Source organism: Pagrus pagrus (genome assembly GCF_965226575.1).
Source record: "Pagrus pagrus genome assembly, chromosome: 16".
Classification (NCBI taxonomy): domain Eukaryota; kingdom Metazoa; phylum Chordata; class Actinopteri; order Spariformes; family Sparidae; genus Pagrus; species Pagrus pagrus.
The window spans coordinates 14921291-14936912 of record NC_140200.1 but is presented as its reverse complement, the minus strand read 5'-3'; the positions used below and the strand labels follow the sequence as shown (position 1 = coordinate 14936912).

At 40.0% G+C, this 15622-nt stretch overlaps 1 protein-coding gene across 2 annotated transcripts; it reads right to left on the bottom strand.

The window, feature by feature from the left end:
• Positions 1-262: 262 nt before the first annotated feature.
• Positions 263-15353, bottom strand: rbm25b (RNA binding motif protein 25b). Of its 2 annotated transcripts, none has more exons than XM_084377382.1 (17): positions 15273-15353; positions 12707-12804; positions 12234-12448; positions 12041-12098; positions 11743-11903; positions 11340-11525; positions 11162-11245; positions 7407-7678; positions 6669-6786; positions 5557-5646; positions 5109-5182; positions 4578-4728; positions 3937-4348; positions 2764-3059; positions 2469-2567; positions 2327-2374; positions 263-1181 (listed from the first exon to the last, which is right to left on the bottom strand). In XM_084377382.1, the coding sequence occupies exons 2-17, from the start codon at positions 12780-12782 to the stop codon at positions 1089-1091; spliced, it is 2433 nt and encodes an 810-aa protein (XP_084233508.1). In that variant the 5' UTR covers positions 12783-12804; positions 15273-15353; the 3' UTR covers positions 263-1088. The 2 variants fall into 2 exon arrangements, with proteins under 2 accessions (XP_084233508.1, XP_084233507.1); XM_084377381.1 differs by lacking the exon at positions 15273-15353 and adding an exon at positions 13374-13518.
• Positions 15354-15622: the final 269 nt, after the last annotated feature.

Genomic DNA, 15622 nt, shown 5'->3' with positions numbered 1-15622 from the left:
GATCTGTATGGACGCTTTTTCAGTGGTCCCCGTCTACTTCAGTTGTTTAGAAGAATGCTAGAGAGGTGCTACTACCAAACTTTACCTGACTTTCCATCAGCATGAGGGTAAATACATTTCACTTTTTTGGACGGACTAATCTTTAAAGAACTATTTGACATTTAGTCCAAATCTTTTGTCATTGACACCTAAAATCAGTGGCTTGTGAAAGGCTTGTGCCAGTAGTGTGTGGTGAGAAAATTAGTTTCTGGTTCACAAACAGTTATAAAAATCAATTTTATTCAAATGTTCACCAATACAAAAACAAATGGAGAGCCTCTTCACAACTTCAAATCAGTTTTTTCCCGTTTTTAGCTCATTTTCCTATAGTGGTTATGACGTGTGTGTGCTTTCACAGCTGCAGGGATGTCACTACCCAAGATATCCTCTGGTCAACACATTTCAAATGACAACAAGGTGCTTCTATAGACGGTCTGAAGACGAGAACATGCCAACACCTTCATCAGGAATGTAAATGAGGAAAATGTGGTCAGCAGAAATAAACTGGAGTTTTGTTGAAAACCCTGAATAAATAACCCTGTAAATTGCTAACTCTAAAGTCTGAGACCTCTTGACCTACATTCAACTGCAAGCAAGAGTTCACACCTTTAGAGACTTCAAAGAAAAGTTAAAGAAACCTGTAAAGTGATCCTGAAGATGGCTCTTCCCACAATGTGTGTGTTGGCATGTATACCGATAAAAGTTTAGGACCAAAAGACCTTCTCTGGCAACACAACAGTGGTCCTGGGTGTCTGTCAGCAGTTTTCTCTGAATTATTTCACCAGTCAAATAATGACATACTGTATATACACAAAAGCACACAGACAGTCAGCATCTGCAAACGGAGGGGAGGCAGATGTAGCCTGAGTATGTTGAAGAGGAATAAAACTGACATGACCTGAACGACTGGTGTGAATGAATCTGCGGTTTCAGTCTGTACTGGTGTGGACAAGTCGCTTTGTTTGGGGTGACATAACTGCGCTACGCTATTATACACGATGTATGAAAGAACGAAAAAAAACAGTTTCTTCATTCAGTGGTTATTTTGCTTATTTCACCAGTCCGATCTTCTTTGCTTCAGTTTCATAAATGAGAAGCCTCCACATCTTCACGATGAAGACTTCAGCTTCTTCATCAAGGACCTAAAGCAGGAGCAAAGGGAAATGTACTCAGTTACACATTAAGTAGTAGTGAGATGGCTTTGGGTATAACACCCAAAGTCTAAAAATGCCCCAAGTTTTCTTAATTCTGATATCAGCTATTGTCCTCTCTTATTTCATTATATGTTGATCTAAAGTTGTCTAAATATTGAAATATAGATTCTGAATATTGGACAGTTTCATTACTCATTTTCTGCAGTGAGTTGACCGACATTTTCAAAAAGGCCTCCTCTATAGTCAAATGTTTCTAGAACAAATGGAAGTTTTAATGTCTACTAATCATTCTGCTGTGCTTTTTGCTACTAGGCAGAAACAAAACGACACCTTGCTGTCATGTTAACGCCTTTTTACATTAAACTTTTGATAAAAATCTAAAACTTCTTGCCCTCAATGCTGTGTCAGATTTTCCCCATGGTATTGAAGATTGATAGATTTGAAGGTATTATATCAAAGTTAGAAATATTTAATGTACGTTTGTATGTACAAAGTTACATATTTACCATTTGGTTTTGTCTGACCATCTCTTAAGAAAACCTAAAGATATTCAGTTTACTATTAAATGACAAAGAAAGGCTGCAAATTCTCACATTTAAGATGCTGTGACCAGCAAATGTTTGGTACTTGAGCCTAAACATTATCAAAATAGCCTTTTATTTTTCTTTCACCCAACTAGTCAATGAAGTAGCCAACATTTCAGCTCTATTTTGATGTATGCTTATTGATGTAGTGAAGAAGATGGATGGTCCTGATTTGTTATTATCTGCAGAGGTGGACGAAGGTAGGTCTCTATCAAGCGACAAAATGGGTTAAAAACATGAATTCATATCCATAAAGACGAGTGAGCTGCAGTCTTAATGTGATAATGATCAGCAGGTCAGACACATAATGGTATGTATGAATTTATGATACAGCCATTGTTATTTCTCACATACTGAACTATGATGTATGCTATATTTTGACATGGAATTAGATGGTTATCTCCCCAAACATTAAAACCTTTTCACTATTAAATTATGTCAACATTAAAATAGAGAAAATGTGAAAACTACCCAACATTAACAGAGCATGCACGTGAAATAAAAGCAGAAAACAGTATGAGGCTTTTTTTCATCTGTTCCATTACTCACCATGGCAACATCATCCAGGATACTCTGTGGCATACTGTGAGCCATCACCTGGGAGAGACAAAAACATCACAGTTATTTCATGTTTCACTTCTCCAATGGGTCTGAATGAAGTCAAATGTACAGACAACCACATGATCAATACCTTGGAGCAGACAAAGTCCACTAACGTTGGCTCTTCCTCTCCAATATACTCAATAATCTTCTTATTGATCCAGGGCCGGACACGTCGTTCCATTAACGTCTAAAAGGGAAGAGGTGAACAGACAAGCTTTGTGTTATCAGAGCTATAAACATCTGCTAACAGTATATACATGAGGAAAATCAAGAGGCAGAAGTGAATTAATGTTCTTCGTTAACTTGTCTTCTTAAAAGCAGGTTAAAACCACAAGATCAAGAAGAATCTAATGAGATACAAGACATTGTCCATCTCTCCTCACCGTGTCAACCATAGACCAGTCCAGCGGGTAGGAGAACAGCTCAGGCTTCGCTGTGGGAATCTTTTCTATCAGACTCTTGATGTGTTTACGTTTCTCCTCGGTGTTAGCCCCCTTTATGCTGGACAGTCCGGCTCCATCCACACCTAGGCTCTTGTCATCGTCATAATCCAGGGGCACGAGCTTCCTCTTGCGGGGCTGTTCGTCGGCCTCTTCGTCGTCAAACTTGTCGAAGACGCTGTCCACCGGCAGCTTCTTCCTCTTCACTGCGTTGGGTTGACTGGGGCTTCCTGTGGCACCTGTGGAGACAGCAGGTGAATCAATCAATCAGAACAAAGAGTGTTTGTCAGTTTTTCGAGTTGAATGAAAGTTATGTGTGAAAAGAGAAAAGAACTGCGGTGTGAGGTGGGTGGTTGTTAAAATGACACAAATCCATTTAAGAGAGATTTAGGAGTGCAAGCTGTGAATTCTGGCCTGTCAGCAGAGAAATCTGTACTGCCTCTCTGAAGGGAGGATTACTCCCCTTGTTTTTTTAACATCGAGGAAGAAGCTCTTTTTCACTTACAGTCACAATTATATTTAAAACAGAATGACTGCATGTGTTTAAAAGGAAAATCTGGCTATATTAATGAAGTTTAACTTCACATTTTCATTTAGCAGTGAAGCTTTGGCTGTGTCAGAATACCACTGTTGGATGCAAAGTAACCACTGGCATGATGATAAATGTCCCCTCAACTGATGATTATTTTCATTATCAATTAATGCGCCAGTTATTTTCTTGATGAAAATGTTTAATTGATGACCCAAATTGTTGCTGATTAAATGTGTGACTATTGATTAATTGACTAATAGTATTAGGTCTCTCTGTGAGAGCTTAATGTGTGTCCATGCTGCAGAGCACATTTCTTGTAATTTTTTTAATTATTTTGGTCCATAAAAGAAAATGATGAAAAAATGTTGATCAGTTTTTACCAAACCCCAAGATACTGGGAATTGTGAATACAAGATATTCAGTTTCCTGTCAAAGGAGTAAAAAGCCCAGAAAATATTCACATTTAAGAAGCTGGAAACAGAGAATTTGTACTTTTTTTTTTTTTTTTTTCTTAAAAAATTACTTTTTAATTTATATATATTTATTAAAAAGTCTGCAGTTAACAGCTGAAAAACTAGACTTACCCAGTTTGAGACTGAGGCCGATTTTGGGCCGGTGTTCCTCCTGCGGCAGGGCCTCAGGCGGCGAGTTTTCATGGGGGATGATGATGCCGCAGGGTGACTCGTCTCCCGGCGTGTTAGGTGACACGTTGCCACTGGCTGACGACACTGAGGGTGCTGCTGTGATGGGCCGCATCGTGGGCTTCAAGCACGGTTTCACGTCTGGGTTATCTTCGTCATTGTCGAAATCCTCTTCCTCACCCTCTTCCACCTCATCGTCTGAGTGGACGGGTCGTGAGCGGGCCTCCACTCTCTCCTGGTCGTGTCGGCGGTCCCGGTGGTCTCGTGAACCCCTGTGGCGTTCCCGCTCCTCCTCAGGCTCCGGTTCTTGGATGATGGGAGGTTGTCTCAGACGCTCCTCCTCTTCCTCCTCCATCTGGACCAATAAGAGGCAGAAAGTAGAAGATGCAGAAGATTAACAACCAATCACAGCGTTTTACAAAAAAAGAAGGTCAACAGACAATGAAATCTGAACACCACAGATGTGCAGAAATGCAGAAAGACTCGGATGATAAAGTGACCTTCACAGAGACAACACAAAGCATGCTCACTCACTACAGATACACAGGCAGACACACACACATCATTATTGCAGACAAGCGTACCCTGCGTAGCTCTGCGTCTGGGTTTGGATGTCCCTCGTCTAGCAGCCTCTGTCTGATCTCCTCCAGCTCCTCCTTCTCTCTCTTCCTGTCACGCTCGTCCGCCTCCATCTCCTTCTCTCGGTCTCTGAGACGCTTCTGCAGCGCACTGCCCCTAGGGGTCACACCAAAAATAACAGCCTTTAGAACAATAGCCACAGCAGCAGTATTGCATCTGCTGCTACAGATCTGGGTCACAAAGCATCTGCTGTGTCTTTATTTTTACTACGTTTTTACATGTTTAGGTGCCACACGGCATCCGTCACACAGAACAAAAGGTTTAGTCTTTACATGTTTATCTAGAATTCACAACATTTCTGACACTGAGCTCAAGGGATGTCTAAAGCAGCACACATCTGTAAATTCAAGCTATTTAAAGGCTGCACATCAGATGCAGATCTTATTTTCACAGGCATATTTGTGCATTTATTTCATATTTTTTATGTATTTGCCTAAGAAAAGAACACTGTGGCAGTTTTTTTTTATGTTTGTTACCTGTAGTACTTGGGGTCATCTCTGTCATCGTCATAGTCTTCAAGAAATTCCTTCAGTCGTTTGCCTTCTTTCACCTGAAGACACACAAGACCACGCTCAAGTCTCTTCAAGATAATCAATCTACGTATGTCTACTTACAAATTTTAATGTCTGACTTATTAAACTGAATCACAATATGCAATATCAAATATGCATTATGCGCTTTTTATAAAGCTTATCAATTTCTCTAAAGGCATTGTATCTAATAAACTAAGTCCAAGTTGTAACTTGTAACCAAGTTGTAAGAGCTCAAATTATTTCTGTATTTCTGGAATTTTAAGTTATTTATTAAGTTTGTAGGTTTAAGATGAGGCTAGGTAATATTTGAAAAGGAGGACAATGTGTTAACCAAGTGTTAAAAGCCAAGCAGACCTCCACAAACATCAGTGGCCTTTCAATGTGCTCTCACCATTTCCCGTCGCCGCTCATCTTCTCTTTCGGAGTCCTTGGCGTAATCCCGTGCCTTCTTCCTCTCCCTGAGCTCCCAGTTTTTTAGTCGCTGTAGTCAAAACAGTATCAGGTAAGTCAAGATAATCCACAGTTTGTGTCATGTTGTGTCACACACAGCTAAGTACGAGTTTTAGATCCAGAAATGTGAAGTTTAAAGATTTCATTTTAATCTGGATTCCCAATCGTTTTTAACATAAACAATAAGGATTTAGGATCTATGAGCTGCGACTCTACCACTTGTGTGGCAGTCTCTAATGACAGGACAAGCAGCATCGGCGATTCTCCCAGTACTTTTCTTTTTCTCTCCACTCCAGCCTACTTGAGAGCATCCCAAGAAAAAAGCACAACACTTCAATGAAAACACAGCTAGCTTATCATTAGCACTTCCAGATATTTATTCTCAGTGCATGAAGACGATCGACTGAGTGGTACAGCAGGTAACTCCGACAGCGTCAGACATGTTCATTTTAAAATAAGTTGTTTTTTTCAGTGATCCTTTATTGATCTGTTTGGAAAGAAGGTTTACTCTTGGGGGAATAACTGAACTGAACAGAACTGATACCATTACCAGAGATCCTTTAGTGATTTGTTTGGGAAGAGGGTTTACTCTGGACAGATAAAGTTGAGCTGTTGCTGTAAAATATATATATATTTTTTTCTTTTATTTAATGCATTTTTTATTTAACAGTTGTTAGAGCACAACGAATGATCTTATGATCTTAATACATGCAAATGTGATAGTCTAATATCACATTATGACACCCCTACTGTAACGTTAGACACTCAGTCGCTTACTCTACTAATAGCAGCAACACTTACACTTTACTTATGAATCATCATTTTGCACCAACAAAATTGCCTAACAGCCAATTTCACTTCTATAAAATTGTGGGATTGTTAGCAGGAAGTAATGTACATTTTGTACTTTAAAAAAAAATCCATTCTGGAAAGTTTTGTGTGCACATTATGATGGGCAAGTTTCACACTCAGAGTTCAAGCACTCACAATGGTGGAGGGTAAACACAATGCACTGATAACAAGTGATTTTGAACACAGCCCAGCCTTCCCTACCTCCTGATAGGCTGCCTCCTTGTCTCTGAGTTTCCTCTCCAGCTTCCTGCGTTCATATGCCTCCTCTTCATCCTCCTGATCTCGTTTTTTTTCTCTGTCTCGGTCTCGACTCATCTCCCTGCAAAAACAAAGGTAAGATTAGCCTTGAATTCAAATTGGAGCACATTAATAAGTGTTAACTTGATTGAAGGATTTCCCCACACAGTCGTGAGAAGACGTTCAATCAGCCATAATAAGTGAAAACACCTGTGTGGTTATGTTGGGGATTAAAGCAGCTGTTCAAAGCTTTTAGTGAACCATTTCAGTCCTCTATACACCACGGTTGTGGGTTCATTTAGTTATTATATCGAACAGTGATCCTAACACTCTGGCCTCAAAATTATGAAAGTAGCAGCCAAAGCTTGCATTTTGCTGCAGATGCTGGAAACAAGTTGATGACATGTCTCCAGTTACATCCTAGTGCAAGGATTCACTTGGCATTCATCACACAATCTGACTAGCCTCAAAACTGGTGTTGTACAGCCTGACACAAGACTGCAGCCAAGATATTATTAGACCCCATCTCGCACAGTGTGGCATGCAATGAATCTGCAACATCGTTAACGTGTAGGACCCTTTAAACTAAATCAGGCTGGCTGATGACTGTGAGCTTATAGTTTTGGACTTATTTCCAGTTGATATAAATCACTTAAAACTTTTCTGCTGATCGAAATCTGTGACATGAGGTTTTGTCTTCACCTGGAGCGACTGCGCTCGGTGCTCCTGTCGCGGCTCCTGTCCTTCTCCCAGTCTCGCTCTCGCTCCCTGTCTCTGGTCCTGCGGTCACGGTCTTTGTCTCGGTCTCTCTCCCGTTCTCGCTCCCTTTCTCTCTCCCGTTCTTTCTCCCGTTCCTTCTCCCTCTCACGGTCCCGCCGCTCTCTTTCCCGCTCTCGCTCTTTTTCCCGGTCCCTCCGTTCCCGCTCAAACTCCAGCCGCTCCTTCTCCCTCTTGTCCTTCTCCTCTTCGAGTTTCTGCAGAGCAAAACACACATAGGTTTAGCTGATGCCACATGAGATCCGGTGAGTCTTTGCAGTCAATTTGCTACTGTGCACAGATCAAGTGGTTTCCAGATTTTTAAAAAAGGGGTTTCATACAGGAACAAGCCCTACACTAATGAGTGCAAAGCTTGTAAGAGAAGCTGGAATTCTAACTGGGAAACCTGGAAGGATCAAAAGGCCCTCCCTCACAGAGAGACAGCTTCATCTTTGATCTAAAGCAAATCCTTGAACTTCAAACTTAAAAGTATAAACTACACTTTAGCAAGAATGCAACTGGAAACCACTTTAATGGTCAATAAGATCTGTGGAACAAGTTCAACTTGAGGCATTCATTACGAGAAAAAGGCGCTGCAAAAGACAATGCTTTTTCTCTCCTTAAGAGTCCTCCTCTCAGAACAAGGAAAACAAAAACAGAAAACAGGCGTCAGTCTTTTGGTGAACTAGTTGTTTGTGACTTACAGGTGTTGAACTATGGACTCAGCCCTTCGCTGCCCCTACAAGCCTTTTAAGTTAGGCCTGGGAGGAAAGCAGGTCACACGGTATACAAGGGAAAAACGTTATGGGATTCTGTCTTGCTTAAGCATCATCATAATCATCATCATCAAAACAACAACCTTGAGTAGCATGGCATTCGGTATATTGCTAAATCAAGAAATGAACATAATGAACATCAGTTACATTTGTGCACAGATAAATGAAATTGTAGAAACGGTCTTACCCCTGCAGAAGTCTTCAGTAGCTCTTCACGACTCATTACAAAGACACACATACACACGCACGCATCCCAATTCTGACTTCGTGGGCATTACACACAAGGCTTTTGGTGTGATATGACAACATTTATAGTCAGAGCTAAATCTGACACAAAACGCGTGAGAACGCAATACAATTTTTAAAAAAAAGCTTGGAGCACTCGTTTCCATTACTTTTATGACACTTATACTGTAACATAGGGTGATGTGCATAAGTAAAATTAACTACTTTCATATAGGAATTCACAGTCATGTGCAGCCAGAGGCAGTCAGCTGGTCTTCAGCAAGAAACAGTGACTAAATTAAAGACCTTGGGTGTAACACAAGTCAACAGAAGGAAACTTATGACATGAGAAAGAGGACAGGAGATGTTAGCAATAATTTTAAACCTTAATTGGCTCAGGTTGAGCATCATTACTTATGTGCCCTGAAGGACAAATCATATCAGGACTAGTAGGGCTGGGCAATATGTCCTGAAAGGGTAACTCCAACATGTGTGTTTACAGGTCTTGAGGAGTACTACGGCCTATGTGGAAAAAAGTAGTACAAAACATTTTGTGGCTCCAGAGGAAGCTGCATCTGTTCTAATAAATTGCCAGCTGTGATGTCACTCAGTGGCTAGGTTGCACTGTGGGTAACGTAGGCGCCATGCTTTGAAAAACAGTCCACTGGTCTGCATTGCACGTCTATAACTAATGGACTCATTATGAACAGTTTAAAAACTAATGGTCAAAATTGATACAGCAGAACCAGAGATATCACCTTCCTTTACTCCAGCCATCCTTCTTTCTTTTCAAAACATGGTACCTACATTACCCACAATGCAATATGGCCACTGAGTGACATCACTAGAGGTAATTGATCAGATTACATGCAGCTTCCTCTGGAGCCACAAAAAGCTTGATACTACTTTTTTACATATGCATTAGTACTTCCCAAAACCTATAAACACATTTTAATGTGTAAAATTGGTGGAGTTTCCCTTTAACAAAGTCTGATATTTTTAAGCTACATCATGATATACAATATGTATGACATTTTGAAACGCCAAAATGCGAGGACTGGGAGACCAAAATCAAATATCACAACATCATTCGACCAAATTCCTCAATATTGATATAGCAAGGATATTCTAGGGGTCACAATTGGTACTTTCACAAAATATCAACACGATGAGATTTTTCATAAATGTGGTATTGTGGATTTAATGACTAAGTGGGCACAGGTAAATATTAAAACAAGTAGAACTGTTAAGTTCAGAAAATGACATTACTTTTCTGTAACAACACTTACGCTGCATCACAGTAAAACTTAATTCAATATCTAAGACAATATACAGTCTCATATCACGATAACGATTTATATCATATATATATTGCCCAGCCCAAGACTGGTGTTCAATTTTGCACCCATTCTGGTGTCTTTTCACTTACCTCTGTAGAGTGTCTACCAGGGCTTGCTAAACAAATACTTAGGAGAACATTTCTGTTACTAATTTTGCTGTAAGAACAGTCTATCAGACAGAGTAGAATTCATTCATTGTTGTCTGTTTTTGTTCTGTTTCACCAGAATTGTTTTGATAATTTTAATTCTTAAAAGAATAAATCCAAAAAGGAGACAAAGAAATAGTACTGGTGTTTCACTTCTTAATATTTTTTGTCTGATTTAATCTTTTGACCTGGTTGCAGGACAGGAAAATGTGGACTATGTACTTGAGTTTCATCCTGTGCAGCTTTTATTAGATGCATGAACTCACTGAGTTTATCTTGAAGAAAAGAAAGACAGAAAGAGTGAAGACACTGATGGAGAAATCACACAACAACACATACAGAGAACACGTACCTTGTCAGTCTTCAGATCAGCGTGCTGCTGTGGAGTGGGCGCCCCCCCACTAGCATTATAAAAAGCTACAGCCAAAGTCACTGCAGTGGTTATTGACAAGAGTCCTTGTGCTTCAACATGAACACCATTAAGACAGACCATAATTCAGAGAGGACTCGCACAGGTTCACCAACTTTGAAGCTTTCAGGGCACCACCACTAATACCAGAAAGTGAAGACCAAAAGATTTGGAGGTACTTAAGTATGTACTGACTCTGAATAAAGAGCATCATAAGCCCTGACCAACACACACAGAAGTGCAGCATGGTTGCCCCTATGCAAGTCCTCAAGAGGGGGACGCCCAGTATATGTATAAAGTAAATAAAGGCTGATACTTACATCCTATCCTCGTAACTTTTTCCAAAGCTCTGAGATTCATCTTGCTTTAGTCACCATATGATCACTATCATAATGGTGGGGTTTAATGAATAGATTAGCTTTTAGGTAACTTTACATCGTCTCCATGCATTTTTGTGTGATGAATGAAGAATGGATCTATAATGGTCACACCTAGATAGTTTTACTATGGTGGTCACAGGTGTCTAGTCAGGCCTGAGAAAAGGTGACAAAATACTAGGTGTCTGCCTACTTGTGCTGTTTGAACATTGAATATGAAACATTTCATATAATATTGAGCGAATTAAGATGTTTGGTGGTGTTAATTTTAAGGACTGCCAAATTGTAGTGCAGTATGCATGTTACTGAGATCAAGAAAAGCTTAGTAAATGTGTCAGCTAAATGTGCAAGCTCTAGAAGTGAACTATGTAAGCAGCTGCTGTCCAAAACCTGCAATTTTAACTACAAATTAAATGGAGTAACTTTACCTTGTGAGTGTCACGAAATTTACTAATCTCTCTGGAAATCAGGTCTCTCTTGTCCTCCTCCATATCAATAGTGTTAATGTCGTCCTGAAGAAAACGAAATAGAAAGGAAAAGGTCACATTTGAAGTACCGAGAGAACAAGAGTAGAAGTCAGAGAGGAGTAAACAAAAGTTGGTATACCTCTTCCTTTTTCTCCTTTTTTCTCTTTCGTCGCTGGGAGTCTTCATCCTGTGAAGGCGCGTTGAGTTCGGCAGCATATTCCCGCATCAATCCATCGATAGCACCTTTAATAATTTGATCCTTCTTCTTCGTCTCCTCGTCTAGAACCTCTTCCTCATCATCTCCTCCTTCTTCAGCCTTCTTATTCTGTCAGTACAGAAAGAAATCCTTGTTTTAGTGCCGAGTTAATAGTCTAATTCAGTCACTGCAATAAATAAGCCTTTAATTAAAGTTCTTGACAAATCTAAGATGTGGTGATTCAGAGAATTGAAATAGGGCTAGGTGCATGATCTTCTCCTGAGGCAACAAATACATGCACACTGACTGAACTAATAACCAGTAATTCCCTAAAACAGAATTATACCCCATTTGCAGTCTTCTTCTTGGCCTTCCACTCGTCCAGTTGCGCTTTAGTCTTTGCATCCACCTTCACCAACAGATTTTTGTCACCAATCGGCAGGTCATGGAGCAGGCGCAGCGATCGCAGTGTGGACTCTGGCTCCTTGTACTCACAAAACCCAAAGGCTGCAACAGACAGACATGGAAACAGAAATAGGTCATATATGGTCATGTGTAGTTAGAGTGTAGCTGATTATCTAAGTTAGCCATGGATAAAGGAATTTCTTGACCTAATGATGCCTGATGTGTGTATTATGTATTACCTTGAAGCTTGCCAGAGGCTCCTTGGACTCTCTTCCAGCTCAGAACAATTCCACATTTCTATGGCACAAAGAAAAGAGGCGTTCGAAACTCGAGTAATTTTCTTAAAACTTTGAAAATTAGAAACTAAACATGAAGGTGGTATATTTGACAGCTTGAAAAAAATTTATTGGAATACATTGGGAATACCCTTACCGCCAGCAGCTGTCTGATCAACATGTCTGAGGCCTTCTCTGATATATTCCCCACAAACACTGTGGTGGTCGGGCCACTCTCGTCATTGTCTTTGGCTCGCAGAGCAGCGAGATCCTTCTTAGGGACTGGAGGTTTACTGACCACTGCCATAGAAGGCATCATTACTGTAGGGGTGGAGGTCATGATGCCCACATGAACTGGGATCATTGGGGTTCCTGAAACAGCCAAAGGAAAATGTACATCAACTTGAGGCAAAGCAGTCTGGAAGTAAATCCTTTGATTGACAGTAGTTGGTTAACATTTGTAAAATATTATTTGAACTCCTGAGAGTGCAAACATGAAACCTTCCAGTAAAAAAGGCTGCTTGTCTCCTACTGGTCTATAAAGAGCATGTTTAACACTGTTCACCGTTTAAGTAAATAAAGTGAAAGAGGCTGTCAGGTATATTTCATTTGTATCAGATTGTTGCTTACCTGAGGCAAAGCCAAACTGAGGAGGCATCCCAGGAGGCGGCAACAGTGGCCGGTTTAAATGAGGGGGGAAGGACATTATGTGTGTAAACTGGACCAACCTGATGAAGAGCAGTGACACTCATTAGCAGTATATTTATGCATGGCGTGCTAAAGTCACATTTTAATTTAATTATCCCGCCGACGTACATTTAACATTATAAATCCAGGTCAAACACAATGCACATATCATCATCATCCTTTCGTTAAAAGGTAACCGAGGCAAACACTGACTTGTGTGGATAGTTTGGCAGACAACTGACATCGATTAATGACTTTTCCTATCCAACTGAAACGTTAACGCTACCTGAAGTTAGCTTAGCTCATGAGATAAGTCAACGTCCGCTAACTAAATAGCTGTAACGTTCAGCCCCGCGAATAAAGTCACGTTACTGTGTTTAAACGCGGTACATTGTGTAATATTCAAATAACCCACCACAAATGTAAGTAACTAATAAACTGACAGCTTAGTTAGCTAAAGTTAGCATCAAGCACGCTACCGTACCCGGCACAAGTATATTAGGCTAAGCTAGCATTGGCAAGAGCTGGTGCTACCTAACAAGAAAAACTCACTTTAGCGGGCTAAATACGAGCTCAGAATAATCGTGAAAATGTCCAAATGTGTACGTACCCCGAGTAAGGTGGCGTATAAAGTGACAAAAACCGCTACCAGAAAGTTATTAATTATCGAAATCTGTGTAGCTTTCTGAATGTTGGATTAGCACGTTGGCTAGCCACGGGCCTTCACAAACATTGACGCAAGCGCTTTACGTACCAGACGAGAAGCGCGCTTGTTTTGACTGTCGGGATGTGGCCGCCGAACGGAGCTAGTAGTCATAATAGTAGGAGTAGTGGTCGTGTACTGCTTCTGACCATAAAACACAAATAATCTTAGTAGTATGAACAAATAATGCCGTTAATACTACTACAATTAATAGTAATTTCGTATTGTTAAATATAAATGTGGCATATTTTGTGGATTAACTTGATATTCACAACACAGTTGCTTGTATGATAGTGTAAAGTGTTTATAGACACCGGCACAGACACATGAATATTCAAAACACTATCAACAATTATTCCCTTGTCAATTAAACAAAATTTTATTCTGCTCCTGGTCATTTTCTCACAACTTGCACTACTAGTTGACCTTGTGAACCAGCAGAGGGCACCCATCCCTCGTGCAGTGCTAGTACTTTATTTGCATTACTTTTTTTCCTGTGATTTTGTCTGTTTTATCGCTTTTATTCCTTTAACTTGTAATGACTCAAATGTACTTATTGTGCTTTTACATTTTGTGTTCTGCCTTCTTGTTTTAACTTCACCTCAGACAAGGCTTCCTTGTGTTTGGCTTGACTGTGGAGTGTTTATTCTGTGACATTGTCTCCCTGAGTTTCCTGCTTTTGCTTGTTTGTCAAAGGGCTTTATAAACTTTGTTTTTAAAGGTGCTATATAAATAAAGTTTATTATTATATATTAGTAAGACATCAATAACAGGGTGTTTCATGCATGTAACCTCAATTATCTTTTTGTTAACTGGGTCAGAACTGGCTTCCACACTGAAAAACTTCCTCAGAAATATTCATGTACTGTATTTTCAAACATTGAGCCACAGATTGGATTGCACCATTTGTCTCTGCTCAGTTTTGCACTTCATAAGATTCTGACACAGTGAATGGTTATGAACTTTACATGCACTCCAGATGTGCTTCCTCAGATGTGCATCACCATTCTTTTATCCAACTTTGCATTCACAATTTTTTTTTACATTCTCTTAAAATTGCATTTGTGCTTTATATAATGGTGGTTAATAACTCTTGTAAGGACGTGAGCTTTCCAGATCACTATGATTTGTCTCCTTGGAGACAAAACTGTGGTGCCACAACTAATCAAATCTAGTATTAGAATATTAAAGACTGGCTTCATTACTTGTGCCCGGATGATTCTCAGGTGTTGGAAGGAGCGTCGGACTCCTGCACTGAATATGTGGAGGCTTCGATTGATGTGTAGCATATGAAAAGATGCTGGGAAGACTGAAATGTAATAATGGTTAATGAACAATGGGACAACTTCAGTAGATATATGACTGGAGGGAACAATCTGACCTTATAAAGAAAACTGACGGTCTGTTGTAGTACATTTGTAATTGCCGTGTACTGGATCACTGTCTTTTGGTTTAATTTCTGTGTTGATTGTTTGTGTTTTTTGTTTCATTATTTGGCATTTTTTGTATTTTCCTAAATTGTGTTATATTCATTTTTGCTTGTGTGTTTGCTCGTTTTTGTGATTCCTTTCTCTGTAATGGAGGGGGTCAGTTGTATAAGCCTGATGGCTTCTTGACCTCTCCTGACATCTGTTATTTTTTAATCATCTGATTTGATCAAGTGTTTTGCAAACAAGTACTTGAAAAAAAAGGACATTGCAAACATAACTAAGGCAAGTTTCACCAACCACCATACCAATGTGTGCTAATTAAAAGATATGAGTAGGTCTTCCAAAATTAAAAAAGAAGAACAAAGATTGTGTTCACCCTCCAGCACATCTTTCAAGCTCAGAACAGGTGTTTTCATGGCAGAACAGGTAAAGTACCCCGAGCAGCAGCTCATCGTGTCGTGCTGTTGTCAGGGTGCACAATGTTCTGTTGCTACTCGCTCTCCCTGACAGCAGCTGTGCCGCGAGGGCTGCATCTGACACGCCGTGACGTCACTTTAGGCGGGTTTTTCATGGAAAGTGCTAGAAGAAACGGAGCACACCCTCTTGGTTTCAAATATCCCTCCGTCCGATCAAAAAGACCCTCACCCTTTTCTACAAAATAAACGACTCATCTGTGATTTTTTATTGAATTTATTTATTAGGTTGATGCAGATATTTCTGCATTGA

Bases quoted from the DNA above. Each gene is read 5' to 3' on its own strand.
- rbm25b (XM_084377382.1), bottom strand. From the start codon at position 12,782: ATGTCCTTCCCCCCTCATTTAAACCGGCCACTGTTGCCGCCTCCTGGG. The intron at 7,679-11,161 runs GTAAAGTTACTC...TTTGCTCTGCAG, and splicing joins AATTTCGTGACACTCACAAG to AAACTCGAAGAGGAGAAGGA. The intron at 6,787-7,406 runs GTGAAGACAAAA...TTGTTTTTGCAG, and splicing joins ACCGAGCGCAGTCGCTCCAG to GGAGATGAGTCGAGACCGAG.